Source organism: Alternaria rosae (assembly GCF_020736505.1).
Source record: "Alternaria rosae strain MPI-PUGE-AT-0040 chromosome Unknown BKA58scaffold_1, whole genome shotgun sequence".
In the NCBI taxonomy this organism is placed as follows: Eukaryota; Fungi; Ascomycota; class Dothideomycetes; order Pleosporales; family Pleosporaceae; genus Alternaria; species Alternaria rosae.
This window is the reverse complement of record NW_025763570.1, coordinates 5,315,739-5,339,550: the sequence shown is the minus strand read 5'-3', so window position 1 is coordinate 5,339,550 and position 23,812 is coordinate 5,315,739. Positions and strand designations below refer to the sequence as shown.

The following is a 23,812-nucleotide window of genomic DNA, read 5'->3' as shown; positions in this document are numbered from 1 at the left end:
TGAGATTTGCGGGCGATGAGGAGGGAGGGTGATGTAGCTGTCAAGATACCACATGATGATGAGAATGAAGTTTGTAATGCGCTTGACTACCTCCTAGTTATTGTGTGATGTTTCGTGTGTCTGAGGCCACCACCCTGAAGTCGTACACAGGTTTCTTCCTGTACTATGGATGAAGTCTACAGGTCTTTCATTCCGCCCTCCTCTAAGTGGGAGCTCCACCACGTGCACATTCTTCCTCTGCCATTCTTGTCCCTTTTCCCCAGGATGCGGCGGCATCGTCAATTTGGGCGGAGGCTCCTTGCTCACATCGATTCTTCCAGTGGAGTAGGTCCCTGTTTTGTTCTCGAATTCCATGTGTAGAGCCATTTCGCCTTCTTCGGGAACGAATCGCACGCGTGTTGGGAGCCAATCTGGCATCTTCTCTCCAGATAGAGCTTCAAGAGCTTCTAGAAGGATTTCTTCCTCGACTGTGGCAACGTTCCAGTTCTTGTGTATCTTGTTGGTTTCGTCGATTATCCAGGTTTGCATGCGCTTGGCGCGTGTGAGTTCCGTAGTCACGTCAGAGGGGCTGCCTGGCGAGGCGTATCGTGAGCGTTGGCTAGAAAGTTCTCGTGTGATGCGGTGCCATGGCGCAATGGCCATCTGGAGTGGGGTGTGTAAGCGCATTGTCAAAAGTGGGATGTGTTTGGAAATTGAATCTGCCCATCTGTGCGACTTTTGAAGACGGAGTGCGCTATCCACGTCAATGATTCGTAATTGCTGAGGTGACGGGAGTAGCGATAACGCCGCCTCAGCTGGAAAGTATCGATAAAGCGTATCCGCAAGGCCGCAGAGAAGCGACTGTAACATCCAGCTTCTTGTGCAAAGAATGAAGTCTTGTACCGACTTGAACTCCAGGGTGTCAGGCATCAGGTCGGCGACTTCCGGTGACGGTGGAATCGGTACCACAGACACGGTTGTTTCAATGAGCTCAGCTATGTGTCGCGACACGTCGATCTGCATCAAACCCTCCAAATATGACATGGCGATTGCAAGCGCAGTCGTGTCCTCGGGATTAGAAATTGCTTGTCGAATCAATGCTACCGCATGAGGGCACTGAATGAAAACGTGCATGACAGCCATCGACGCTCTTTGTGATGGCGACAGCATGATATCCCTTGTATCGATCGGAGGTGGAATTGTAGCCGACAGGTAATAGTCGTTATGGTACACTGACTTTCGACCCGTCATCATCGCCTCGTGCACCTTTTGACATCAGCAGTGAACTCCTAAGACCGAGCAGTACTCACGTCGTCGACATAGGTATTGTCAATCAAATTCCAGAAATGGTCGTCATCGACTTCCGCCACCGCTCCCGACCTCAGCAACTCGGCGATTCCGAACGCATGAATGGCGTAATACAATGTATCAAGCCCCAGAAGAGCCTGCATGTCATCAGCATGGTACGTTGCCATCCAGCAGTCAGACTGACCTCAGCAGCGTAGTGTAACTTCGTAGCCAACAAGATATCGTACGTTATCTTATTATCAGTATCCATCACGGCGAGCTGCAGTTCCTTCAGCGCTTTAGCCTTTGAAGCTCTGGCGACCTTGCGCTTCGAGTGCATATCATCTCGATACGTAGCATGACTGTCTACGAAGAATTGGACGGCCAAATCAAGCATCTTGTTCGAACCGATGCGCGAGGGTATGGACTGTATCCAGGTCCCTAAGACCTCAAAAGGCTGCCTATCCGCAGGGTCTGGTCCAAGCACGCCAACGTACCGGGCGATCAGAATGGTCTCGGGAGAGGATGGCTGGTATGGTGCGAGAGAGGATTCTTCTCGTATTTTCTGGAGGTGTACTTGAAGCGCAAGATTCTGGCGGTATTCTTTCATCTTCGAAAGCTGCATTCTGGATTTTGAACGCGGTGCCAGGGTCTGGAAGCAACCTTGTCGATCTTCGGTATGTCTTTCGGTAGTGATGCAGAGGTCTGTGGACGAGCTTGCTGAATATGGGGTTGTTGAAGACGACCGTGAACTCGCGTCAGAAGAACTCAATGGATATACAGCAGAGCTAGTCCTGGATCTTCCATGTTTGGTCAACTGCCTAGGATCCTGTACGACGAATGCTGAGGCTTTGCCGTAGGAGTAGGTACATGGTCTGTCTTTCTTTTTGCATGCGCTGCATTTGGGTCGCACTTCATCACACTAGGTATCCATCAGTGAGCACGCAGTCCAATCCGCAAGGACTTGCAATGCTTTGCGACGGATTCATAGCGAGATTTGAAAGACATCTCACCTTGACCTTGCGCTGCCGACACGTGTCGCACTTTCCAGTTTGCGTCATGACAACTATCCGACCGTGTATGCGTGACACAGTTTTGGAGCCTCAAAGAAGCCTGAATGCACTGGAGGATGGCCGTCAAAAGCGATGAGAGGTGGCTTGATCAAGAGCGCGGCTGCCTAACGCTGAGCTCCGACGCAGTGTCTTTGCGCATTGGCCACAGTCAACCCATTCCGAGAACTGTTAATTGATGCGTGTACATGACCGAGAATTATAAGCGAAAGTCTTTCCGATGTGAACTCACAAAGGTCGATAGCAGAAAGAATACCGTCCCTGCGGTTGGAGGATCCAGGCCGCAGGAGTGCGGCCAAATGCGGTTAGCCGAGGCTCTTGGCCCTGCATCCAGCTGATGATACCCCTCCCATCTTGTGTGCTTCATTTTCTCAAAGCTCTTACCATCCCATTTCTCATTGATCTTTTAGCAGTATATAGGTATCTAATGTGACGAATTCGGATATCAAGACCTCGCGATTTTCGACTCTCATCCTTAGCCGCGCAGCCTCTATAGTACCCACGTACTTGTCGTCAGCCTTGTCACCGAAGTCAGCGACGAAAGGATGGTCTTCGGTGGTCTTGGGTATGTCGTGCAGAATCGAGCGATGAAGGCTTTACGTGCACGGTCACGGCAAGCATCAAGCTCGACTGGAGACGATCCTGCCCCAGCACGACAAAGTACAACATCAACGCAAGGCCGACATCGGAGTAAATATACCTTCCAGCAAAATTAGATGAACGCTTACATACATGTAAGCCGGCGCTGGTTACGAATACCGCCCTTTACTGGCATCTGGTATAGTCCGAGTCCTGGTCCTTAGGCCTTACGAGTACGATTCTTCTGAGAGCATCAAATGTGATGTCCGACACACACGAATTCTGACGGGCAGATATTGCGCTCTATCTTACGAATGGGGACCGCCTGCGGACGACGATCCGAAGATTCGCCTCGATGGCCACCTCACTGTTGTTCGGCGTAATCTCTTCCAGGCTTTATTATCACTTCGACGGCGCTGGCAATACGAACAGCCTGCCTGCCGTGAGATATGGATAGATGCTTTGAGCATCAACCAGGCCGACATGCAAGAGAGAAATCACCAAGTTCAACTGATGTCAACGATATATCGACGAGCCATCCAGGTGTTAGTCTGGCCAGGGTATTCTGAATGTCGCAATCATCATGCTATAGCAGTAATCAACATTCAAAATTATGGGAATTATACAGATGCTGACGAGATGTTGGAGTCCGTTCCTCCGCTACTTGAGCTGTGTCTAAGATCATACTGGAATCGTGTCTGGATCCAACAGGAACTATACCTTGCCAGACATATCTTGATCATGTGGGGAGGGGACAAGTACATACGTTACGAAAGCTTCGATCACATGTTGGCCCTCATAACACGATCCGATAGTCCTGTTGCTAGGGACATGTCTGAAGCGATTGAACAGAGTGCCGCCAACGCAATCGTGACGAGGAAACGGCTGTCGATAGACTCGAACACTTTGGTAACTTGGTTGAGAATGGCGTGTCAAAGAGGACTCGAAACGTCTGAGCCACGCGATCTCATCTACGCTATGTTGGGTATCAGCTCTGATTGCCAGATTGGAGGTCTGGAACCGGACTACGGCAAGCCATTACTGGACGTGTATCTCGAAACCATTGTGTTCTGCGGATTGGACAGACCTGGGTTGGAGAACGAGCGGTTCCGACAAACGCTAGCTGAATACCTTGGTCTGCTATGGAATGACGGCATGGAGATGACAACGAGGAAATATTGCGCGACGGTATCTGGACCGCGTAGGCAAGGAGAGAAGGCTGAGTATATCGCTGGTCCTTCGACCGTTTAACAACAAGCCTGAAGAATACAAGCACTCCAATGTCATCAGGGTGACGCTTGTGTGCATATTGAGGACGTTCAGGCTCACCCATGGCATTGTCATTGGGCAAATGTGCGGACATCACGACACATCCAATGTACCCTATTTTGCGTTCGTATCAACGTGGCATAAGTATATGTATGCTTTGTTTAGTATATCGTGTAGATATGAAACCACGAAGTTCACTGTCACATCAAATAAGCATGACTAGATGTCGCGAATGTCATGAATTCTATAAACTCCCAAGACCAAACCACCTACCGCCCCACCCCCCTCAAGTATCCTACTGGCAACGACGACCAACCCTCTCCATCATCTCCTCTTCCTTCCTCTCCGCCTCCCCGGCCTCCTCCCACACCAGATCCCTCTCCCCACCCTCATCCTCCCAAACACCCTCCTCAAACCAGCTTCCCGCTCTTCCGCGACGTCCTCCGCCCACCTCTCAAAGCGGTGAGACTTGTAGAGCTCATGTTCGAGGTCAGTGACCTCTTCGGTGAACTTCTGCACCAAATGCAGTGCAAGGCGGCGGCTGTCGCAGCGGCGCCCACCAATGGTGCCGTCTTGGCCGGGAGCGAAGACAATCTCCCAAGCGTGTTTGAGCTGGGATATGAATTAGTTCTGGTTCTTTTGGACTTTTGGTAAGGAAGGGGGATTGGGGAATATACTTGTTGGCGCCTCTCAACCAGGTCGTCTTCGATCTCGTTGGCCGCGCGGATCGGGCTTGACTCGCCCTCGTAAGAGAGTGCGGTGTTAGAGACGCGCAGAATTGTAGAGGACATTGTGTAGTACTTGTAGAATTTATGATATGGTTTGTGTGGGCGTTGCGGTTCTGAAGACGATCTGGCTGTGCGACTAGACAGCCCTCCACCACCGTCCACCCTCACTGTCACCTTGTGTTCTGCAAATCCTCGTTCATCATGGGTGGACAGCTCTTATTGTACTACCTGAATACCCGGAACGGGTCTATTGTCTCCAGGATAGCGCATCAAAGCTACACCGGTAGACACCAGGCTGCCTTCAGCCCATGCTATGACCTCATAACACCGTCGTGTAGCAGTCCACGCACATCTACGCAACAGTGAAGCTGCCACGATCGATACCATAGTTTCTCGTGAACCTCCTCCCGTAATTTCTTGCTAGCTCGAACCTTAATTTCCCCTCGGGATGCGGCTCGTGGAAATTGATTGGCTGCTTCGTCTCAATCACTCCTCCCTCTCTCGGTATGAAGCGCCATACAGAGCCATACACCTTCTCGGGTGAGAGGCCAATTGTGGTCATAGCCGAGAGAAACTCAGTCTATGGGACGTCACCAGGATGCGAGCTTGCAGACGGCTGAAAGAATATAGTCGAGAAAGTGTGCTGGGTCTTCTTCCCAACGGTGAAGCGCGGTGTAGACGGGGTGTTTGTCTCCTCAGGAACGACTGCCTGCAGGTCCGCTTCAACTTCGACGGGCCCAGCGGAAGGACCGTTGGTCTTTCCTCTGGTCTTCAGTTTCTCACTCCGGATTGGAAGATCCATAGTGTCGCGCTGCTGTCCCGGTATCATCGGCATGATGTATTCTTCCAGAGCAGCATCTGTCTTCGCTTGGTTGGAGAGTTCCGCCGGTTCCACCCAGTGTGGCGTCCATTGCATCTCTTCTCGTAACGGCGCTAGCTTTCCAAGAGTATCGAAGTCTTCTTTATACAAGCATCTCTGAACGTAAGCATTGAACTTGCTCCAAAGCTCGTCTAGCCGTCGTTCAGTGGCCTATATGGTCTCCACGTTCTCTTTGGTGCGTCTCTTGCCGACAGGTTTCGGCATTATCTTTGGATGCCCAAGCTCACCAAGACGGAGAACCTCATATTCGGATTTGCGACCGCATTCTGGATCTGTGAGTTCGTCCAGCACATTCACAGCTTTTTCCGTCATCGTATTTTGTATGAGGCTCTCAGCATTCTTTCCTGTGGCCCCAGTGGTACAATATTGCTCACAAAACCAAAACATTGTTGGGCACAGCAGGCGCAGGCGAGATCGTAGGTCATAACAGATGGCTAGATCGGATAATACTCTTGCGACCATGGGCGTAATTCTATGCTTTTGGTCCTTATCCTGTAGTAAGACTCGAACCATTCCCGTGACTACGATATAAGGAACCCCAAGAGCTTCCTTAGACCAGAGCAAGGCACACAGCCATGTCACATAGTCGTTTGCAAAAAGCTTTTTCTCTGAGAATAGGGCATTACTCTGTCTCTGGATCGCCACTTACAAACATGCCGCGCATCGGTGGTGAGCCGGGGAGTAAATTTGGCAGCCTCTTAGCTAGCTTTGTAATGAGGCGCAGATCAAGGAAATCGCTTAACCATCCGACAGCCCTTGCGCATGTATCAACCTCCTTTTGGATCTGCGCCCGTGACGCCACGATCTTGATAATGATGTTTAGAGCACGGAATGCGGTTTTCCATATAGCAAGATTTTCGTAAGGCTCCTTGATGGCCATGGCTATCGTATTGTGCCAAAGGGCTCTGTGAACATCCGGGTCAGAGAAGTTGGAATCTTTCCTTCCCTTCCTATCCAATATGTGTACAGACAAGTGTTCATCTACATGCATGTACTCAGTGTAATTCACTGATGTTTCTAACAGCACATCCCACTTACACCATTCGCTGATAGCCCAGGTGTGGTCTTCCCACTAATGTATTGTAGCCAGTATAGAGGACGCGACCTTCTCAAAGTCAGACACATGTGGGAGGAGGTATGGAATTTCTTGGGCTAGTGCGAAATTCGAGTCCCATCCATTTTCTTTTATTGCCCCTATTCTGGGGTGCTCGGGCTGTTCGGGGGCTTGACTGAAGGTCGCAAGGGGCTCAAGGTCCTCGGAGGCTTGAAAAAAGGCCGTTATCCTCTCCAGACTAATTTCTACGTCGGGAAGTAGCTCAAGGCAGATTTTGACGAGGAATGCCATCAAAGGTTGCTGTATCTGTAAGACGCCAAGAGCCTCACGGGTTTTACGGCTTCCAGTGCGACCGGGATCTTCATCGGAATTTCACATGCTTCTAGATTGGTACGGTCCATCAACATATAGTAAGCCCATTCGCTGTCTTTGTGTCTATCTTTCCATTGGCGTAATCTCTTCTCCGTTTCGATTTCACCTTCTCGTTCGTCGCCTTCATCTTCGGCTTCAAATAGGTCTTTGTATTGGCTTTCGTCATTTGGGTCGTCATGTATCGGATGCGCCTTGATAACACTGATGTTGCGACCAAGCTCGGAGCTTTGCCAATCCGTCTCGGCAAAACGGTTGGGTGTAAACCGTCCGCGAGAGTTGAGAAGTTGTAAAATATGTGTTGGAGTCACGAGGTCCTCTGTATTAATATATGACCATTTGTATACATCCTCTGTGACCGTGGAAGTGGAAGCCTCGCTAAATTTCGTCTTTCCACTCTGTAGTAGTCGCGAAGGTCCGGGCGATGCTGGTGAGGCATTTGCGTATGCCATGAGCGTTCAAGAATAGCTTAGCGCTGAGCGAGCGTCTTCTTCGTCCATCTCTTCCGTATAACGCCCTCGTATCTTATCAAGACAGCGTTTAGTATGTCATACCTAGGTAGTCCTTCATTATCGACTTGCGCTTTTCATCCGTCTCTTTCTTGAACTGTCCATACGACATGTGGACTCTGTAACCATGATCGAGGAGCTCTCAGAGTCTCTTTGCGGGTTCTATTGGTTTGGGCTTGACGAAATCGGTACATTTCGGTTTCTCCATAGCTGGTCGCGGTTCCTAGAGGTCGACTCCTGAGGGCGACGGGGCAAGCTTTGGCGTCAAATTCTGCAGAAAAGCTGATAGATGCTGATGCGGCGGTAACGTGAGTGACTATGTAGGGATTGGATAAGGAAGTCAGTTCCAATCGACAAGCGCCGTGTTTACTCTTCTTGCGTTATCGCGAGAAGGGAGATGGGGACCGCGACAAAAGATATCTGTCGAGCATTGGCCCCGCATTGCAGATCCCCACCACAAAAAAAAGGGGGATTCGGCAGGCCTCGAGTAACGGATCGCGATGCAGATGTCTTTTGAAGTTCTCGGAGTTGCGAAACTCCTCATTCGAGAGCGTTTCCTTGTGTATAATTGTATAAATAACTGAAGATGCAACGACTTCAGATAGAGATGACATGCGCGGTGCCCAAACAAATGCTACAACGGAGTTGAAGCCATACATGCCTCAACATCTCATCAACAATTCTTCAAGCAGTCTCTCTCCCAATACCAGCCTTATACCTGGCCAAGCACCTCTCCCTCGCAAACTTATGCTCAACAACCGGCTCAGGATAGCCCTTCGCCTTCGCAATCTGCGCAGCCTTGCCACCCGCCGCATACGGATTATGTATAGCAGCCCCCTCCACCTCCTCCAGTTCCTTAACCCACAACTTAATGAACTCGCCCTGTTCATCAAACCTCTCCGACTGTGTCCACGGATTGAAGATTCTAAAGTACGGCTGTGGATCTACACCAGTCGATGCACTGAAGCCCCAGCCGCCGTTGTTGGACGCGAAGTCGCCGTCGATGAGGTGCGTGAGGAAGTATTGTTCGCCGAGGCGCCAGTCGAGGAGGAGGTGCTTTGCGAGGAAGGAGGCGGTTATCATGCGCAGGCGGTTGTGCATGTAGCCTGTGTGATTTAGGCAGCGCATCGCGGCGTCGACGATGGGGTAGCCGGTCTGGCCTTGGGTCCAGGCTTGGAAGTGGGCGTCGTTGTACTCCCATTCAATGTTTGTGTATTCGAATTTGAAGGGCTTGTTCATGCTGGGGTTGTGTTAGTATCTTTATGGTATAGAGGGTGCTGGTCGAGCATACCAAACGTAGGGCCAGTGTACAAGCACATGCCGATAAAAGTCTCGCCATGCAACTTCCCCCATCCAACCCTTAACACCATCTTTCCCTCCGTCGAGCTTCTTCGCGCTGTTGACGTCCCGGGCCATACGTATACTGGTTCGTGCCGCCAGTGTACCAGCAGCGTGATGCACACTGACACGCCCGGTGCTGTTCATAGCAGGGAAGTTGCGTGTGTCCTTGTATTTTCCAATCTTTTCAATCAAGAAGCGCTCGAGGCGATCAATGGCAGCGGACTCGCCCGCGGGCCATAAGTGCTGAAAACGTTCTTTCTCTTCTGCCGTCAACGCCTTGCATTCTGGTAGATCGGGGACCTTCGAGTCGAAGAGCTTAGTGAATTTCTTGCGGAAGTCTGGACGGTTTCGTCCGGGCATGGGACGCTCGTTCAGAAGATGCGGATGCGCGTGCAGATGTGCAACCCAGGCTCGGTACCACGGGCTGTACATAGCATATTGCTTCCCACCTCCTGTCTTGAGACTTCCAGGTGGCACAACGCAGTCGTCGTGGTGCGGCTCGAAGTTGATGCCCTTTTCCAGCATCATGCGCAGTAAGCGCTCCTCTCGCCGGAGCTCATCAGGCTCGTATTCCAAGTTGCAGAAGACGTTCTTCGCATTCCATTCTTCAGCCAACTCCACCAATCGCTTTGTCACGTTCTTTCGTTCGGGAATCGTCTCGATGTAGAGGGGGATATCCAGTTCTTCCAGTTCCTTCTTGAGTGTCTCCACAGAGCGCAATTCGAAGTCGCATTTAGGCGGGCTGACCAGATGAGCTTCCCAGTCCTGTGGGCTCATGAACCAAACGCCTATCACGCCCACTCCCTTTTCCCTTGCCAACACTGCTGCTTGCGATAGGCCAGTATTATCCCGTATCCGCAGATCCCTCTTGAACCAATGTACCACCGCGTCGCCATGTTGCGCTTTCTTCCCTTCTCTGATAGCCTTTCGTTTATCTTTTGTACTCGCCAACGTCTTGTTCAAGATTTCGATCGGTCGCGGTATCTCATTCTGATTGTACAAGGCGCATCGCTCGTTGCTCATCTCAGCAGGGTAGTATCGTCGATCGACTATGCCGGCTCTCTCTTCCGGTCTCGAATGGTCGAAGCCTTCTTCCTCCTTCTTCACTGCTTCTCCAGGCGCTCCATTCTTGGTGTTCTTCGCTATCGCGTCTACGGGAGGGGCATCTTTCGTAGTCACTTTCGGAAGAGGTTTGGCAATGCGCGAGCGCTTGTTGGGAGCGTCGCCTGTTACGTCGGTGTAGTTCTTCGCAGATGCGGCGTTTGCGGGTATGCTCGCTTTACGTTTCGGTGGCATCGTGGCTAGTCTTTTCGCGAAGAAGGGTGGGTGTATGCGTAGAAGGGGTTTGATGGATAGCAGAAGCCTCGGACGCGCGAGCAGCATACGCGTTTCGTCGAATCGCAAAATGGACCGAAGGGGGATAACCTCCTGAAACGAAGTTTAATGAAGCCATTGCCATGCTATACTCGACGCGTTCAGCTGTCGCGTCCCTTTAGCACCGATCGATGACGCAGATGGTCCCTGGAACATGGAGAGTCCAGATCGATGTCAGATAAGCGAGCTGACCCCTGCATACTTTGAGTGCCGCAGCACGTGTCCTCAAATACTTAGTGGTCCAGTGGACATTTTTGAGGCAACGAACAATCAACCTGTACAGACGCTATGGCCTTACCCTACCGTGCCGCCACGCATATATGCTTACGTACAGTCTGCTCTCACCACACCTAGTGCTACCTTTGGAGAGGCCGGCCTTCGCAAAAAATTATCCCGACCGCAACCTAGGCATCGACCCACGGACTCCATACCCGTTGATGAATGATAGTAATGGACTCAAGATTGGAGCGTCGCGCAAGACGTCTTAACCCTGATGCGGCCTCTAAGTACTCCGCTATACAGCAACGTCCCGAGCTCGTTGAGCCTTGGCCGCCCACAAATCGGCAGTGCCCAGGTTTTAGAAACGATATAGCACGGATTCCAATAGGCCTACAACTAAGAGCCTAATCTCCTTTTGGCTCGAGATGTTCGACCGGATAGTCATCACCGTCCGCCCATCGTCCGCCCCGACGTGGCTTCGGACCGACTACTACCTACATTGCAGACAGCTACTTGACAAACGTCTTCGGAGGATCAGATGCCACAACATTTGCTCCTAATGTGTACACATGCGTACCTCCCCAAATCTCCTTCCATCCTTTTACACATAGCATTTGGATCACAAATTTGGATCCAGCAGACTGTTCTATCGCCCATTTACAATTAGCAAAACATGCTCAACGTCAAACTGCTCACACTTCTTTTCCATCTCCTATCACACATCACATATGCATCCACCCTCCCTCCAACCGTCAAAACACCCAACGGAACACTCACCGGACTCCACAACCCACACTACGCCCAAGACCTCTTCCTCGGCATCCCCTACGCCCAACCCCCAATAGGACCCCTCCGCTACCGCCGCCCTGCATCCCTCGCCCAGCCCTATGATTCATTCGATGCAACAAGATACGGACCGGGATGCCATTCGGCGCCTGTCAAAGTACCTGTATTCACACAGAACCAACCTCCACATCCCGAAAGCGAAGATTGTCTAACACTCAATATTATACGACCCGCGGGCCTCGGCAGTAGGGACACCAAACTCCCCGTCTTAGTCTTCATCCACGGCGGCGGTTTTCAAGAAGGTAGTTCTGGCGATCAACGCTACAACATGTCCTTCCTCGTGCAAGAATCCGTTGACGTAGGCGCGCCCATCATCGGCGTCAGCATCAACTACCGGCTATCTGGTTTCGGTTTTCTGCCCGGCAGTGCGGTACTGGAGTCCAACGTAGCGAATCTGGGGTTACACGACCAGCGATTGGCGCTTTGGTGGGTGAAGGAGAATATTGCTGCGTTTGGGGGTGATGAGGACAAAGTTACGATTCATGGAGAGTCTGCAGGTGCGATGTCGGTAGGATATCACCTGCTTGCTTACGGAGGACGCGATGAGAGCCTTTTTCGCGCGGCGATTGTGCAGAGTGGTGGGCCGGCGAATTTTGCAAGAGGGATGTCTGTAAGGGCGCAGGATGGGTTTTACGACGACTTGCTCGGGCAGACTGGATGTATGCTGGCAGAGGACTCACTCGACTGTCTGAGAGGTTTACCCGCCGAGGTGCTCAAAGCCGTCTTTCAAGACCAAACGTTGCTCCCTGTCCAGGATGGGGACTTCTTCGACGGAAATTCGCGTGTGGCTTTGAAGCGCGGCAGATTCGTCCGCCGGCCAATGCTTGCTGGTGCGAATACGAATGAGGGAACTTCCTTCACCATAGGTTCCGGCTTGAGTGTAAGTACCCCCCACTGAGTTCCGAGCCGTCATTGCAGCATGGTTAGGTCACGGTGTAGCCAGTACTACAGTGGATGGTATCGCTGCTGAATACCTCGAGCGGATGTCGCCTGAAGAGCTGCAGGCTGCTCTCGGTACTGTACTGCCATCGTCCCGTGCAGAGTACGGGGGTCTGTACGGGAGAGCTACGCTGTTCGTGGGCGATCATATTTTCATGGCCGCAAGACGCTTGGGCACTGAGATGTGGGCCGAATATGGCGTTCCCGCTTATAGCTACCGCTTCGATACCGTGCCGGGTGGCGTTTCGCCCGAGACTCTGGGTGCTGCTCATTTCGCGGAGATTCCTTTTGTCTTTGGAAATGTCGACGGTGTGGGACATGAGGTCAATTTTCTTGCTTCTGATTCTACGGAAGAACGCGAGGAGTTTGTTAGACTCAGCAAACGTATGAGCAGGATGTGGTTGAGCTTTGCCAATGAGCTCTCGCCGAATGCTCATTACGCTCTAGACGATGATACGATCTGGCCGGCATACATAAAAGGAAGCGCTAGGAATGTGGTCTTTGGAAAAATTGGCATCGGTCTGGAAGAAGATACATGGAGGGCTAATGCGATTACTCGGATGAATAGCGCTGCCGTCGGCTTGGAAGCCTAGTAAGCTGCCCAGTAAGCTGTTAGTGTAGAGTTTGTAGATTTGATAATGGCGCACGCCATGTGAAATTTATATGCAACACGCAAACCATAATAACTATAATTCGAAAGTATCAAGTTCAAAGCAAGACACCCAACATGAAAACCAGTCAATTGGAATTTTTTAAGTAGTATTACTATAATACACAGGCTTACTAACAGCCTTTCTAATTCGCATCGTTCAGTAGACCCCTCAAAGCCGCCCATTTCAGCCCACCACAGCTCTCTATCGCGAAATAACAATCAATCAATCAAGCACGTATATACTGTCATCACTTTCCTCGCCTCCGCCTTCATTACGAGGCGACAATCGCTTCTAGCGACTTCCCCTCCTCTCTGGAGCTGGCCCGGGAACCATGACTTTGAACGGCATCTCGCGACCTGCGGCACCTCCGACATTCATCGGTGCGTACGGGCTGAAATGCTGTCCTTGCTGCTGCTGGTGTTGTTGCTGAGATGGGGCAGGTGCCAGTACCTGCTGTCCATTTTGGCCGGTAGTAGCAGCACTCCTAGGTAGTGATTGGCCACTGCTCTTGGGTCTGCCACCAGCTGGGCTTTGGGGACCGTACGGGCTGGGGTATGTGGGCATGTTCATGGGTGCTGGGGCAAGTTGGCGGGGGCCTCCGAAGGGTCCGCCTGCTGTGCTCGGGGTTTGCGTGAGGGGAATTCCAGTTTGGAGGTGTGGCGCGTGATGGGGATATGGGCTAGGGAAAGAACCAGTGGGAAGGGCCGCAAGTGGCGAGTACTGCATCATCATGTGTTGTGGTGGAGGCGGTCCGCTGAGGTACATGTAGTGTTGCGGTGGGCCTTGGGTATACTGCAGGTATGCTTCTGGCGGAGGGTGATGTGGACTGTGTTGAGGAGCGTGCTGTGGATGGTGTATCGGAGATGCTTGCTGGGAATGCGAAGGCTGCGATTGCGGTGTAGCACCAGTCGCTGAGCCTTCAGACTGCCGGGCACCCTTTTGCGTCGAAGATTTTTCGCGCGAGTCGGGTGTTGGGGTAATTCCGGCTTGCGCTTCCTCTTCGCGCTTCTTCGCCTTGCGTTCGGCCCACCACATGGTCATCGACTGACTGCGTTTCTCGGATTTTACGCGCGGTTTTCGTCGTGAGCCTGACGCTGGGGATGAGTCGTCCGCATAGCTGTTGTTATTTGTATACTGACTAAGGGGGGCAGTGAGCATGTACGCGTCAGGAGTACTGGATTCGCTCGGATGCACAAGTGGTACCTCTTGGTTGGGCGCAGAATACTGTAATGTGCCTTGGAAAACCGTCTCAGCAGAGTTCGGTGCCATGAGGGGTATGCCTTCCGGAAACGGCTGGGCATCAATAGTAAACTGACCTTGACCTTCACTCATTGAGTTCAGTGCTGGCGGTGGAGCGTTTGGGCCATGTGCTGAGGGAACTGGCGTTCCAGATTCGCTCGTCTTCTTTCGTGGGCCTTTCTTTACTCCATAGTCGCTGCGTCGAGCTACATTCTTACTCCCGGCTGGACGTCCACGCTTGGGGTTAGCATCTGAATACTCGTCTACGTCCATGGTTGATGAGTCCTCGTCTCCGGAACTACCGACGACTGATTCCTCTCTCATTTCTTGGATGCGTTGATGGAGCAAGTTACTAGCCGTTGTCCGGGCTCGCTTTACGCCTCGTCCTTCAGGTTCTGGCGTCTCCGAGGTTGGCTTCGCGAATCGACTAACACCTTTCTTGCGCGCGCCACCCCAGCCGTTGTGCTTTTTGGGGGTGTTGGCACCAGTCCCTGTGTCAGTACCGTCAAATTTGCGGGTGGCTCTTCGTTGCCGTTTGGAGGGCCGACCTTCACCGTCTTCTTCGTCTTCCTCTTCACTGGGAGCGGCCGACTCAAGCTGATCTCGTGTGCGACGCGTACGTAGTTCTCTCCTACCGCCCTTCTCCGCGCCTGGTCGCTGTAGCCAAGGATCCTGACAACCGGGTGGCTTTTTTGGGTCGTAGACATAGCCATACAGATCGGCCTCTTTCATGTCCTCGAAGACTTCTGGAGCCAGTGGGATACGCCCACCGTTGCAGGCCTTCTTTGCTGGATGCATGTGAGGTGCAGTCTAGAACTGTTAGTAGATACACATGAAAGAATGACAGAAACATACCCTTGCGTCCAACACGAGATACTCATCCTGCCAGGCTTTGAGGATCTGCTGCGTGTTCTGCGTCAGAGCGTAGAGATTCTCAGTACTTCGTTGCGCCGCTGGAAACTTTGTCAGGGCGGCGATGGCAGCTTGTACGTCAGTCATCGGCTTGAAACGCTTCTGCAGGAGGTAGTCTGCTTTATCTTCACACTCGGCTTCGATCGGAGAAGGCGCGTCTTCGATAAAGGGATCAGGAAGATCTGACTCGGAGAGCACATCCTCCTCAGGCTCTAGCAGTCTCGGGACTGCGGACTCAGCGGGCGTTGATGCAGAATCTCGCGGTGTCTGTGAGGCTGACTCTGGCAGCGTGATCTTGGGCACTGCAAGCTTGGTGGATCTCCTAGACGTAGGCTCTGGTCTTGACTCGTGTGTCAGTGCTGATGTACGTGAACCGCCTTCGAGTGAGTCTTGACCGGGTGGCGCAGAACCTTGGGGTGTTCTGAATGGTTTCTGTACAACGTCTATGCGATCATACTCGGCCTCGCTCTCGTCATCCTCGATCACTTCTTCGTTCTCATCATCAGAACTATGCAGGCGGTTGTTGTTGAGTAGTCGCATCGACGGCTTGGCGTTTCCGTTGGGTGTGCTCTGATTGGATGGCTGATCATCATCATCTTCTGTAAGTGGAAACATGGCGGCAGCATTGCGAGCAGCTTTTGATGGCGCGGATGCAGTCCCTCTTGAGATACCGCCTCGACCGCGTCCTCCTCGACTGCCTCTGCCGCGACCACCTCGACCGCGTCCGCCACGTGAGCCTCGACCACCGCGTCCACGACCTCTTGGCGCTGGTTGAGGCGCAACAGGCACTTCAACCTCACTCTCCTCGGCGCTCTCATCTTCAGAGTCGGAGGCATCTTCCGAGGAAGGCGAGCGTTCTAGAAGTGATCCAACTAGTGATTTGCGCTCTTTCGGGAGTTTTCCATGGTGTTTTTTGAGACCATCAAAGAATTCGGGTGACAGACCAAAGACCATGAACAACGGGTGCTCGTAAGATGCGTAAATTTCGGATGCGGACGCAGCCTCGAATGAATTACCAGAAATGTTGGAAGCTGAGCGAGTTGTCTTCCTGGTGATGGTAGGACTCAGCTTGGTGGGACTGAATCTTGGTGCAACCGTGTCTGGCGCATCTGGTTCTGATGGGGCTTGTTTTGCTGCTTGACCACGGGTCCGGGAAGGCGTGTCATCTTGCTGCGAATTGCGACGTGTAGCACCGCGCGTAGCCGCACCCCTTGGACGTGGCATCAGGAAGACGCGATGGGCCAATGCAAGTAATGATTGTTGAGTTGGGTTTGATGTGGGTGTACCTGTCGGGACAATGTCTCCATGTAGGGGCCGAAGGGGCGTAGCGCGAATCGCAAGCCTTCAGGGTGACAAAAGCTGTGAGCGAAGAAGATGAACAGAACCTTGCGCTTCCGCAAAGGGCGCGCGCAAATAAAAGCTAGCAGGTGATAGAGGGTATCTTGAAAAGGAAATGTGAAATGGAATAGTCAGTGAATCGAGTGTGATGATCTTTGTTACGGGGCGTGGCTGCTTCAGCAAAAGCGAGCCGAACCATGATCGCGCTTGGCGCATGCTCAGGTAGCCAATGACATCAACACGCTAAACTGACTGGCATCTAGCTGTCAGATGGTCCAAACAAGACGGCCATGACTTGATGTTGCAGTGATATCCGCCGACTATATACGCCTCAGCTCTCTCAGTGACTTGTAACTGCGAGCACTATCACTCCGAACTAATCTCCTTATATTCCATCCATCATGCCGCCCAAGACAGCTGACGAGGAGCTCGCGGAACTGGAAGCTCTGGCTGATGCTCCCGCACCCCCGCCGAAGCATGCCAAAGGGTCCCGCGCACCACGCCAGAAGATCCAGCGGCAGGAGGATGAAGATGCTCTGAAGGACCTAGACGAGCTGGAGCAATTGGGCAAGGCCCAACCAGCAGCTCCCCGCCAGATCAGTCGTCCAAACACACCCAAAGTAGCCTCGTCGTCGACTACATCGAGCAGTCGCCGCGCACCAGGCGTAGCTACCCCCTCTTCTACAGGATCAGCACGCACAAGCGAAGACAACCGACCTTCAGTGCCGAGAAAGTCAGGAGAGAGTACACGTTCGTACCACCAGAGCTTCGCGCCAACTCAAGAGGAGCCCGCCAAACAACAAGCACCTGAACCGCAGGAGGAGAAGCAGTCGGGAGGATCTTGGTGGGGAGGTGGATGGGGAGGGCTGGTATCCACAGCCACTGCGGCAGCGGAGACAGCGAGGAAGCAAGCCGAAGCTGCCTACCAAGAGATCCAAAAGAACCAAGAAGCCCAACGGTGGGCTGAGCAAGTACGAGGGAACGTTGGTGCCCTTCGCGGCATTGGTATGACTCATCTCACACCACATGCCATCTCAATCTAACAAGCTACAGGAGGTGAACTCGGCAAGCGTGCCGTACCTACCTTTACCAATATCCTAAACACTCTCGCACCACCCATCTCACAGCATGAACGACTCCAGATCCACATCACACACGACCTCATCGGGTACCCCTCGCTCGACCCACTCATCTACCAGACCTTCGCTGGCGTCATGGCACAAGTAGAAGGCGGCGACCTCATGGTCATCCAACGCGGCTCCGAGTCGACTCAGCGCGGATCGTTAGACGGCTACCGGGGCGGCGGCGGCGGCGGCTGGAACGACGGGCCATGGTGGCGACACACCGGCAAGCGCGACCTCTCCGTGGTCAAGGGGCTCGTGGAAGGCACAAAGCTCGCACGAGTCAGCGCGGAGTCCTACGCAAACGAGTTCTTTGGCGCAAGAGGTGGTGTAGAAGAAGCCGCCAAAGAAGCGACAGAAGTCCTCAGCGAAACAAACCCAGTTCGAAGCAGCGACATCTTTATTGCGATTCAGGCCATCAGCTACCCGGTGCAAGACGAACTTTTCGCTACGTCCTCTTCAGAAGAGAAATCTGACGTGGAAGAACAGAAGGAGGATGGGGAGGAGGTGGCTTTTGCTATCTATCTGCACGACCCTATCCACGGCATCTCCTTCAAATCTATCAGCCAGTCTTTCCCGTCGAAATGGGTCGACTGGCTAGATGCGCCGGCCAATACCGAGGCTGAGGGCGAGGAGCAACAACTACCGCAGGAGATTTATGAGATCATCGAGAGTGGTGGCGTGGATCCACGAGAATGGGTTAGTGAATGGATGGAGGAGACGATCAATTTGAGTGTGGGCATTGTTGCACAACGGTATGTAGCAAGGAGGATGGGGGTGGGAGAGGGTGGGCTAGGTAGAGGGAAAGCGAGGGAAGCTGTAGTTGATGCTGGAGGTGGTGAGGCAGCACGAGCGGGTATCATCTGAGGATATGGAGAGGATTCGATAGTGTTTCTCTGATTTCTCTGGCCGCGGCAAGGCGCTGGGATATGCTACCTGAATGCTCATTGGAATGGGCTCGGCATTTGCCTTGCGAATGAACCATTTTGTTCGACACAAAATTCCTTCAGCTTTCGTCCCATATCTTCAAGTATGCCTTCTGCGGTCGATATTCGCATGTACCCACTGAAGACCTGGCTTGTATCACGCGATAATGATCGCACAAGGCTCACGAGTTCTCATGCAAGATACCATCCTCGCTGCAGGCTCAGCCCTCCCGCGCTGGGACATTTATCTCCATGTCTCGCCGCGCAAACCCAGGTCATAATCCCACGCGCCTTGCCAGATATCTACTCCACGGTTTCAACATTTCAACCACTCTTCTTTTTCTCCGCACTATCCCTCTTATCCCTCTTCCCTCCCTTAAGTATCTCCAAATGCCCCGCCTTCTGCGCGAGCATCTTCTCCGTGTGGCCCACGAGCCCAGAACTGCTCTTGTGCTTGATCTTGTTTTGTGTTATGATCGACGCTTTCTTGGGCTTGATGACGCGGGTGCCGGTTTGTTTGCGCGCGACCGAGGACCTAGAGACAGGATGTTAGTGTGCGCTTGGTGAGATGTTGAGCGCGGGGGATGAACTGACTTCTTCGGGGGAACGGCCTTGGTCTTTTTGATTGCGCCTTGGGCCATTGCGACGGTTTACTGGTGGCGCGGGCGTGGGGTGGAGTATGCGAATGGCGAGCGTAGGTTTGACACGGAGTCTTGCTCTGATCTCGGAGCCGTGGAAAAAGGCTTAGTCGGGGGATTGATCTCCGAATACGACTAATCACACAGTAGTAGATAAATCTCCACTAATCGAGTCGGTCTTTGTGGTGGCGCTAGGGTACGAAGACGGCTGCGCGTTTCTTTGGATAATTCGCGCTTCCAACATTTTTCGCGATGCTTGGCGCCTCGCCGTCGCACTAGGCCCGGAGTGGCCTGGGCAGTTTGCGGGGGACTGCATTTAGCCTTTTCACCCACCGTGGGGAGTGCCGCTCCATGAGCCCGTAGACCCGTTTTCCAAGCCTCTTCGCGCTTCGCGCCCTGCATTTATTCTGGAAATCTCCGTCTGCTACGAGGGGGTTCAGGCGGCCACTTGCTCGTCGTCGAGGAAATGTCTGGCGAACTGGCACGGAACAATTTTTGCGTCGTCTCAGCATTCTGGAGATGGTATCTGATTGTCTGCACGCCTAGTTGGTACCAATCAATCGCACAGCGACTTTCCTACCGACTTTCCAGTGCAGTGCATGGATCCGGATATTTGCATGCTGCACGTGTCCTCCGACCTACCGCCAAGACTGCTTGCTTGCCCTTCTAGAAGTCTTGCAGCGACGAGGCGACTGGCTCATGTACGTCACATCAATTTAGCCATAGAACAACCGGTCCCGGCTGGGGTAAACCGACTAGGGTCTCTCAATATCGGGCCGTTGGCCAGCAACTGCACGCTGTTCCTGGATATGCAGTCGCTACTAGACATTTCATGGGAAGGTGGTCCATCGGTGTACGAACATGCACGATGACTAGTTGACTAAACGGTTAGGTTGGTGGAGATCTCTTGGTAACTATGGGGTTACCGTCGTGGCTATCACCGCGGCGTATGGTCTGGGGAAGCCATTCAAAAGCTGGGATTCCTCCGCGTTTCTGTGCTTTGTTCAGGACGTTGCTCGACTACTGACCAAGGCATCATGGAGCTCTTCTCTCGCACCGTGGTGGGCGCCCTCTCGCTGTCCGTCGCCTTTGCTGGCTCGGCTTCTGCTCTTGAGGCGTTCCGCAAGCCTACCGTTTCTTCTTCAGAAAGCGATGGCTCGTCTCTTATTGCCGCTCGTGGCTCTCCTGTTACTATTCATGCTGATGCTGCGGATTGGCCCGGTGTTCTGCGCGCTGCTCACGACCTTGCTATCGACTTTGGACGCGTTACTGGTACCAACGGTACACTCAAGACTTCTGGAACGCCCACTGCGAATGCTTCCATGATTTTCAATGTCACTGGTATCAGCGATGATTGGAGCGTCAGTGGCAGCGCTGCGTCTAACTCGTCTGCTGGAACCATCATTGTGGGAACAATTGGCAACTCAAGTCTTATCGACGACATGATTGCGAGCGGACTGCTAGACGTCAGCGAGGTTGAAGGTCAATGGGAGTCCTACGTTAGTACAGTGGTAAAGCAGGCTGGAAACATGACTGGCGACGCACTTGTCATTGCTGGTATGTATCCCGAGATCATCCTTGATGCTCGACGCTAACTCTTTATAGGCAGCGATCGCCGTGGTGCCATCTACGGTATCTACGACATCTCCGAGCAGATTGGTGTCTCTCCATGGCACTGGTTCGCCGACGTACCCGCGAAGAAACACGACTCCATTTATATGCTACAAACCACCAAGGTCCAGAAGACACCATCTGTCAAGTACCGAGGTTTCTTCATCAACGACGAGGCCCCAGCTCTGACCGGCTGGGCCAACGACCGCTACCCACAATCTCCCTATGGCGCACCCTTCGGAGCCCAGTTCTACTCCAAGGTTTTCGAGTTGCTGCTTCGCTCCAAGGCCAACTACCTCTGGCCGGCCATGTGGAACGGTATGTTCAACGTCGATGATGCGCGCAACCAACCGCTTGCCGACGAGTACGGTATCGTGATGGGAACATCTCACACGGAGCCTATGGTTCGCGCCACCCAGGAATGGAGCAAGGTCGCCAAGGGTGCTGAGTCTGGCTGGTCTTGGGCGACCAACAACGCCACTCTCTACGACTACTTCATGGAGGGTGCCGAGCGCGCTGCTCCTTACGAGAACGTTGTTACTGTCGGTATGCGCGGATACCATGACACCGCCATGTCTTCCGATGTCCAAACTTCGGTTCTTGAGGCCGTTGTTGACGCTCAGCAAGATATCCTCACCAAGGTTTACGGAGACGCATCCGAGGTCCCTCAGATGTGGTGCCTGTACAAGGAAGTCCAGGACTACTTTGAGGCCGGCATGAAGGTTCCTGACTGGGTTACTCTGCTCTGGACCGAAGACAACTGGCAAAACATCCGTCGTCTTCCAGTCGGCGACGAGAAGAACCGATCCGGTGGTGCTGGTGTCTACTACCACTTCGATTACGTTGGTGACTCGCGAAACTTCAAGTGGCAAGACACCATTCAGCTCCAGAAGACTTACGAGCAGATGAAGTTGGCCAAGGACCGCGACGCTGACCGTATCTGGATCGTCAACGTTGGTGACATCAAGCCCGCGGAGATTGCCATCAGCCATTGGTTCGACATTGCCTACGATATGGACTCCTACAACCACGACTCAGTGCCCGAGTGGCTCGCTGGTTTCGCTGCCCGTAACTTCGGTGAGGAGCATGCTGAGACCATCGCCGAGATCATGGATGAGTACGGTTTCCTTGCCAACATGCGCAAGTTTGAATGGGTCGAGCCCTCTTCTTTCAGCGTGCTCAACTACGAGGAGGCTGACCACATTATCGCTCGCTGGGAAGCTCTCGCACAACGAGCCAACGAGGTCAACGCCGCGCTTTCCCCCGAGCAACAGCCCGCATTCTACGAGATCATCCTGCACCGCGTCCTCGCTGGAGGCAACCACGTCGATGTACAGGTTTCGGGCGCCAGGAATATCATCTACGCGCAAATGGGCCGTAACAGCGCCAACAGGTGGATGCAGCGTGTAATTGATGGCATGAACAAGGACCACAACCTCACTCGCCTCTACCACACTCAGCTCAACGGCAAGTGGGACCACATGATGGACCAGACCCATCTGGGATACCAGGGATACTGGTAAGTTTCTGATGGCCTTGCGATGGGAGTCTTTACACTAACCCAATCACAGGCAACAACCCATGCGCCAGTCCACCCCCGATCTCCGCTGGGTCCAGACTCAAGAGCGTTCCCTAGCAGGTGACATGGGCATCTCAGTCGAGGGCTCCAACGCCACCATTCCCGGCGACGACATGTGGCACAGCAACGGAGGTGGCTCGCTGACCCTCCCTGCCATGACACCCTTCACCCCGAAGCGCTGGATCGAGATCTCACACCGCGGCACTGGAGCCTTCAACTGGAACATCAGCGCCGACCCCTTCGTCACGCTCTCCAAAGCCAAAGGAACCATGCAACCCAACGACGCCGACATCCGCATCTACGTCGACGTAGACTGGACCAAAGTCGAAGACGGCTTCGGCGCCCAAAGCAAGCTCAACTTCTCCAGCTCCACCGACTTCGGCACCCAAGGCGGAAACCCACAAGTCATGTTCATGGTAAACAAGACGTCCATCCCCTCTGACTTCAACGCCGGCTTCGTAGAATCCGCGGGTCAACTCGCTTTCGAAGCAGAGCACTACACGCGCTCCACCCCTGGTTCTTCCGACAACGAATACATGGTCCTCCCCAAGTACGGTCGTACCATGTCCGGCGTCAAGCTCGCGAACAACCTGGCCGAGGGCCTTGATTCTTCCAGCGCACCGAGTCTGGAATACGATTTCGTTACTTTTACGCCTACCACCAAGGCTAAGGGTCTCAATGTAACGCTCATCCTCACGCCCACACACAACATCAACCCCAAAGTACCTCTCGCATACATCGCGCAGATTGACAACAAGACCGAGGCCCGCCGCCAGTTTGTTATTGACCAGCCGCAGCCGAACTTCCCTGTCGGATGGGGTGTTGCGGTCGCGGATAGCGCGTGGAAGAACACCACCAACCATGGTGAACTTGCACCTGGTAAGCACACATTGAAGTTGTGGCTTGTGGAGGCAAATGTTATTCTGCAGAAGGTTGTGCTGGATTTGGGGGGCGTTGTTTACAGCCACAACGGCCCTCCTGAGAGCTACCGTGTTGGTGGTAACTCGACTATGCACTAGATAGAATGGTGCTAGAGACAAGAAAAGGACAGGTAGTGAGATGAATTCAGTAATGTAATGTATTCACTTGGAAAAGTTTGTTGAAGCGCATCAGTGGTGTAGTGAGGTTGTATGGGAGATGACAACAACGGACCGATGCGGTGAGATTGTGTAAGCGGTAGGGATGACGGTCCGATCCACGTGAGGAAACAGAAAACAGCTTGAGGACACAGTATACCTCATGTATTGATGGAGAAGCGAATATCCTCATGCCCATGCATCGCTATGCTACAATCCCGAAATCAGACCCGGAACGCCAGCAATCCATGCCCTAGTGTATCCGCTATCAAAAAA

At 53.0% G+C, this 23,812-nt stretch overlaps 9 protein-coding genes across 9 annotated transcripts; 4 read left to right on the top strand and 5 right to left on the bottom strand.

Annotated features, from left to right (window-relative positions):
• Positions 1–6: 6 nt before the first annotated feature.
• BKA58DRAFT_34916 (uncharacterized protein) lies at positions 7–2,431 on the bottom strand. Its single transcript, XM_046168485.1, has 4 exons — positions 2,280–2,431; positions 1,472–2,188; positions 1,290–1,424; positions 7–1,245 (listed from the first exon to the last, which is right to left on the bottom strand). Exons 1-4 carry the CDS (start codon positions 2,325–2,327, stop codon positions 94–96), a joined length of 2,052 nt encoding a protein of 683 aa, XP_046032216.1. The 5' UTR covers positions 2,328–2,431; the 3' UTR covers positions 7–93.
• Positions 2,432–2,703: 272 nt separating this feature from the next.
• Positions 2,704–4,418, top strand: BKA58DRAFT_374912 (heterokaryon incompatibility protein-domain-containing protein). The gene is made up of 2 exons (XM_046169376.1): positions 2,704–3,026; positions 3,076–4,418. The coding sequence occupies exons 1-2, from the start codon at positions 2,882–2,884 to the stop codon at positions 4,164–4,166; spliced, it is 1,236 nt and encodes a 411-aa protein (XP_046032215.1). The 5' UTR covers positions 2,704–2,881; the 3' UTR covers positions 4,167–4,418.
• Positions 4,419–5,492: 1,074 nt separating this feature from the next.
• On the bottom strand, positions 5,493–7,836 carry BKA58DRAFT_448101 (uncharacterized protein; the record flags this gene model as incomplete). The annotated part of the gene is made up of 6 exons (XM_046174260.1): positions 5,493–5,849; positions 6,020–6,064; positions 6,442–6,773; positions 6,831–6,864; positions 7,176–7,642; positions 7,770–7,836. The coding sequence occupies 6 exons, from the start codon at positions 7,834–7,836 to the stop codon at positions 5,493–5,495; spliced, it is 1,302 nt and encodes a 433-aa protein (XP_046032214.1).
• A 572-nt stretch (positions 7,837–8,408) lies between these two features.
• Positions 8,409–10,361, bottom strand: BKA58DRAFT_304991 (photolyase; the record flags this gene model as incomplete). The annotated part of the gene is made up of 2 exons (XM_046167041.1): positions 8,409–8,964; positions 9,016–10,361. The coding sequence occupies 2 exons, from the start codon at positions 10,359–10,361 to the stop codon at positions 8,409–8,411; spliced, it is 1,902 nt and encodes a 633-aa protein (XP_046032213.1).
• A 970-nt stretch (positions 10,362–11,331) lies between these two features.
• BKA58DRAFT_417110 (carotenoid ester lipase-like protein precursor) lies at positions 11,332–13,130 on the top strand (the record flags this gene model as incomplete). The annotated part of the gene is made up of 2 exons (XM_046172627.1): positions 11,332–12,388; positions 12,432–13,130. The coding sequence occupies 2 exons, from the start codon at positions 11,332–11,334 to the stop codon at positions 13,034–13,036; spliced, it is 1,662 nt and encodes a 553-aa protein (XP_046032212.1). The 3' UTR covers positions 13,037–13,130.
• A 19-nt stretch (positions 13,131–13,149) lies between these two features.
• On the bottom strand, positions 13,150–16,748 carry BKA58DRAFT_330741 (uncharacterized protein). Its single transcript, XM_046168158.1, has 3 exons — positions 15,191–16,748; positions 14,413–15,145; positions 13,150–14,331 (listed from the first exon to the last, which is right to left on the bottom strand). The coding sequence occupies exons 1-3, from the start codon at positions 16,469–16,471 to the stop codon at positions 13,388–13,390; spliced, it is 2,958 nt and encodes a 985-aa protein (XP_046032211.1). The 5' UTR covers positions 16,472–16,748; the 3' UTR covers positions 13,150–13,387.
• A 128-nt stretch (positions 16,749–16,876) lies between these two features.
• BKA58DRAFT_34861 (maintenance of telomere capping protein 1) lies at positions 16,877–18,656 on the top strand. The gene is made up of 2 exons (XM_046168477.1): positions 16,877–17,590; positions 17,639–18,656. The coding sequence occupies exons 1-2, from the start codon at positions 16,987–16,989 to the stop codon at positions 18,571–18,573; spliced, it is 1,539 nt and encodes a 512-aa protein (XP_046032210.1). The 5' UTR covers positions 16,877–16,986; the 3' UTR covers positions 18,574–18,656.
• Positions 18,657–18,956: 300 nt separating this feature from the next.
• BKA58DRAFT_435069 (uncharacterized protein) lies at positions 18,957–19,273 on the bottom strand (the record flags this gene model as incomplete). Its single annotated transcript, XM_046173310.1, has 2 exons — positions 18,957–19,167; positions 19,227–19,273. The coding sequence occupies 2 exons, from the start codon at positions 19,271–19,273 to the stop codon at positions 18,957–18,959; spliced, it is 258 nt and encodes an 85-aa protein (XP_046032209.1).
• Positions 19,274–20,225: 952 nt separating this feature from the next.
• BKA58DRAFT_34831 (uncharacterized protein) lies at positions 20,226–23,593 on the top strand. The gene is made up of 3 exons (XM_046168469.1): positions 20,226–20,827; positions 20,876–22,400; positions 22,453–23,593. Exons 1-3 carry the CDS (start codon positions 20,308–20,310, stop codon positions 23,477–23,479), a joined length of 3,072 nt encoding a protein of 1,023 aa, XP_046032208.1. The 5' UTR covers positions 20,226–20,307; the 3' UTR covers positions 23,480–23,593.
• Positions 23,594–23,812: the final 219 nt, after the last annotated feature.

Bases quoted from the DNA above. Each gene is read 5' to 3' on its own strand.
- BKA58DRAFT_330741 (XM_046168158.1), bottom strand. From the start codon at position 16,471: ATGCCACGTCCAAGGGGTGCGGCTACGCGCGGTGCTACACGTCGCAAT. The intron at 15,146-15,190 runs GTATGTTTCTGT...TAACAGTTCTAG, and splicing joins ATCTCGTGTTGGACGCAAGG to ACTGCACCTCACATGCATCC. The intron at 14,332-14,412 runs GTCAGTTTACTA...CGGTTTTCCAAG, and splicing joins CTCAATGAGTGAAGGTCAAG to GCACATTACAGTATTCTGCG.
- BKA58DRAFT_34861 (XM_046168477.1), top strand. From the start codon at position 16,987: ATGCCGCCCAAGACAGCTGACGAGGAGCTCGCGGAACTGGAAGCTCTG. The intron at 17,591-17,638 runs GTATGACTCATC...AACAAGCTACAG, and splicing joins TGGTGCCCTTCGCGGCATTG to GAGGTGAACTCGGCAAGCGT.
- BKA58DRAFT_34916 (XM_046168485.1), bottom strand. From the start codon at position 2,327: ATGACGCAAACTGGAAAGTGCGACACGTGTCGGCAGCGCAAGGTCAAG. The intron at 2,189-2,279 runs GTGAGATGTCTT...ATGGATACCTAG, and splicing joins GTCGGCAGCGCAAGGTCAAG to TGTGATGAAGTGCGACCCAA. The intron at 1,425-1,471 runs GTCAGTCTGACT...GATGACATGCAG, and splicing joins AGTTACACTACGCTGCTGAG to GCTCTTCTGGGGCTTGATAC.
- BKA58DRAFT_34831 (XM_046168469.1), top strand. From the start codon at position 20,308: ATGGAGCTCTTCTCTCGCACCGTGGTGGGCGCCCTCTCGCTGTCCGTC. The intron at 20,828-20,875 runs GTATGTATCCCG...AACTCTTTATAG, and splicing joins CGACGCACTTGTCATTGCTG to GCAGCGATCGCCGTGGTGCC. The intron at 22,401-22,452 runs GTAAGTTTCTGA...ACCCAATCACAG, and splicing joins CTGGGATACCAGGGATACTG to GCAACAACCCATGCGCCAGT.
- BKA58DRAFT_374912 (XM_046169376.1), top strand. From the start codon at position 2,882: ATGGTCTTCGGTGGTCTTGGGTATGTCGTGCAGAATCGAGCGATGAAG. The intron at 3,027-3,075 runs GTAAATATACCT...CATACATGTAAG, and splicing joins AACGCAAGGCCGACATCGGA to CCGGCGCTGGTTACGAATAC.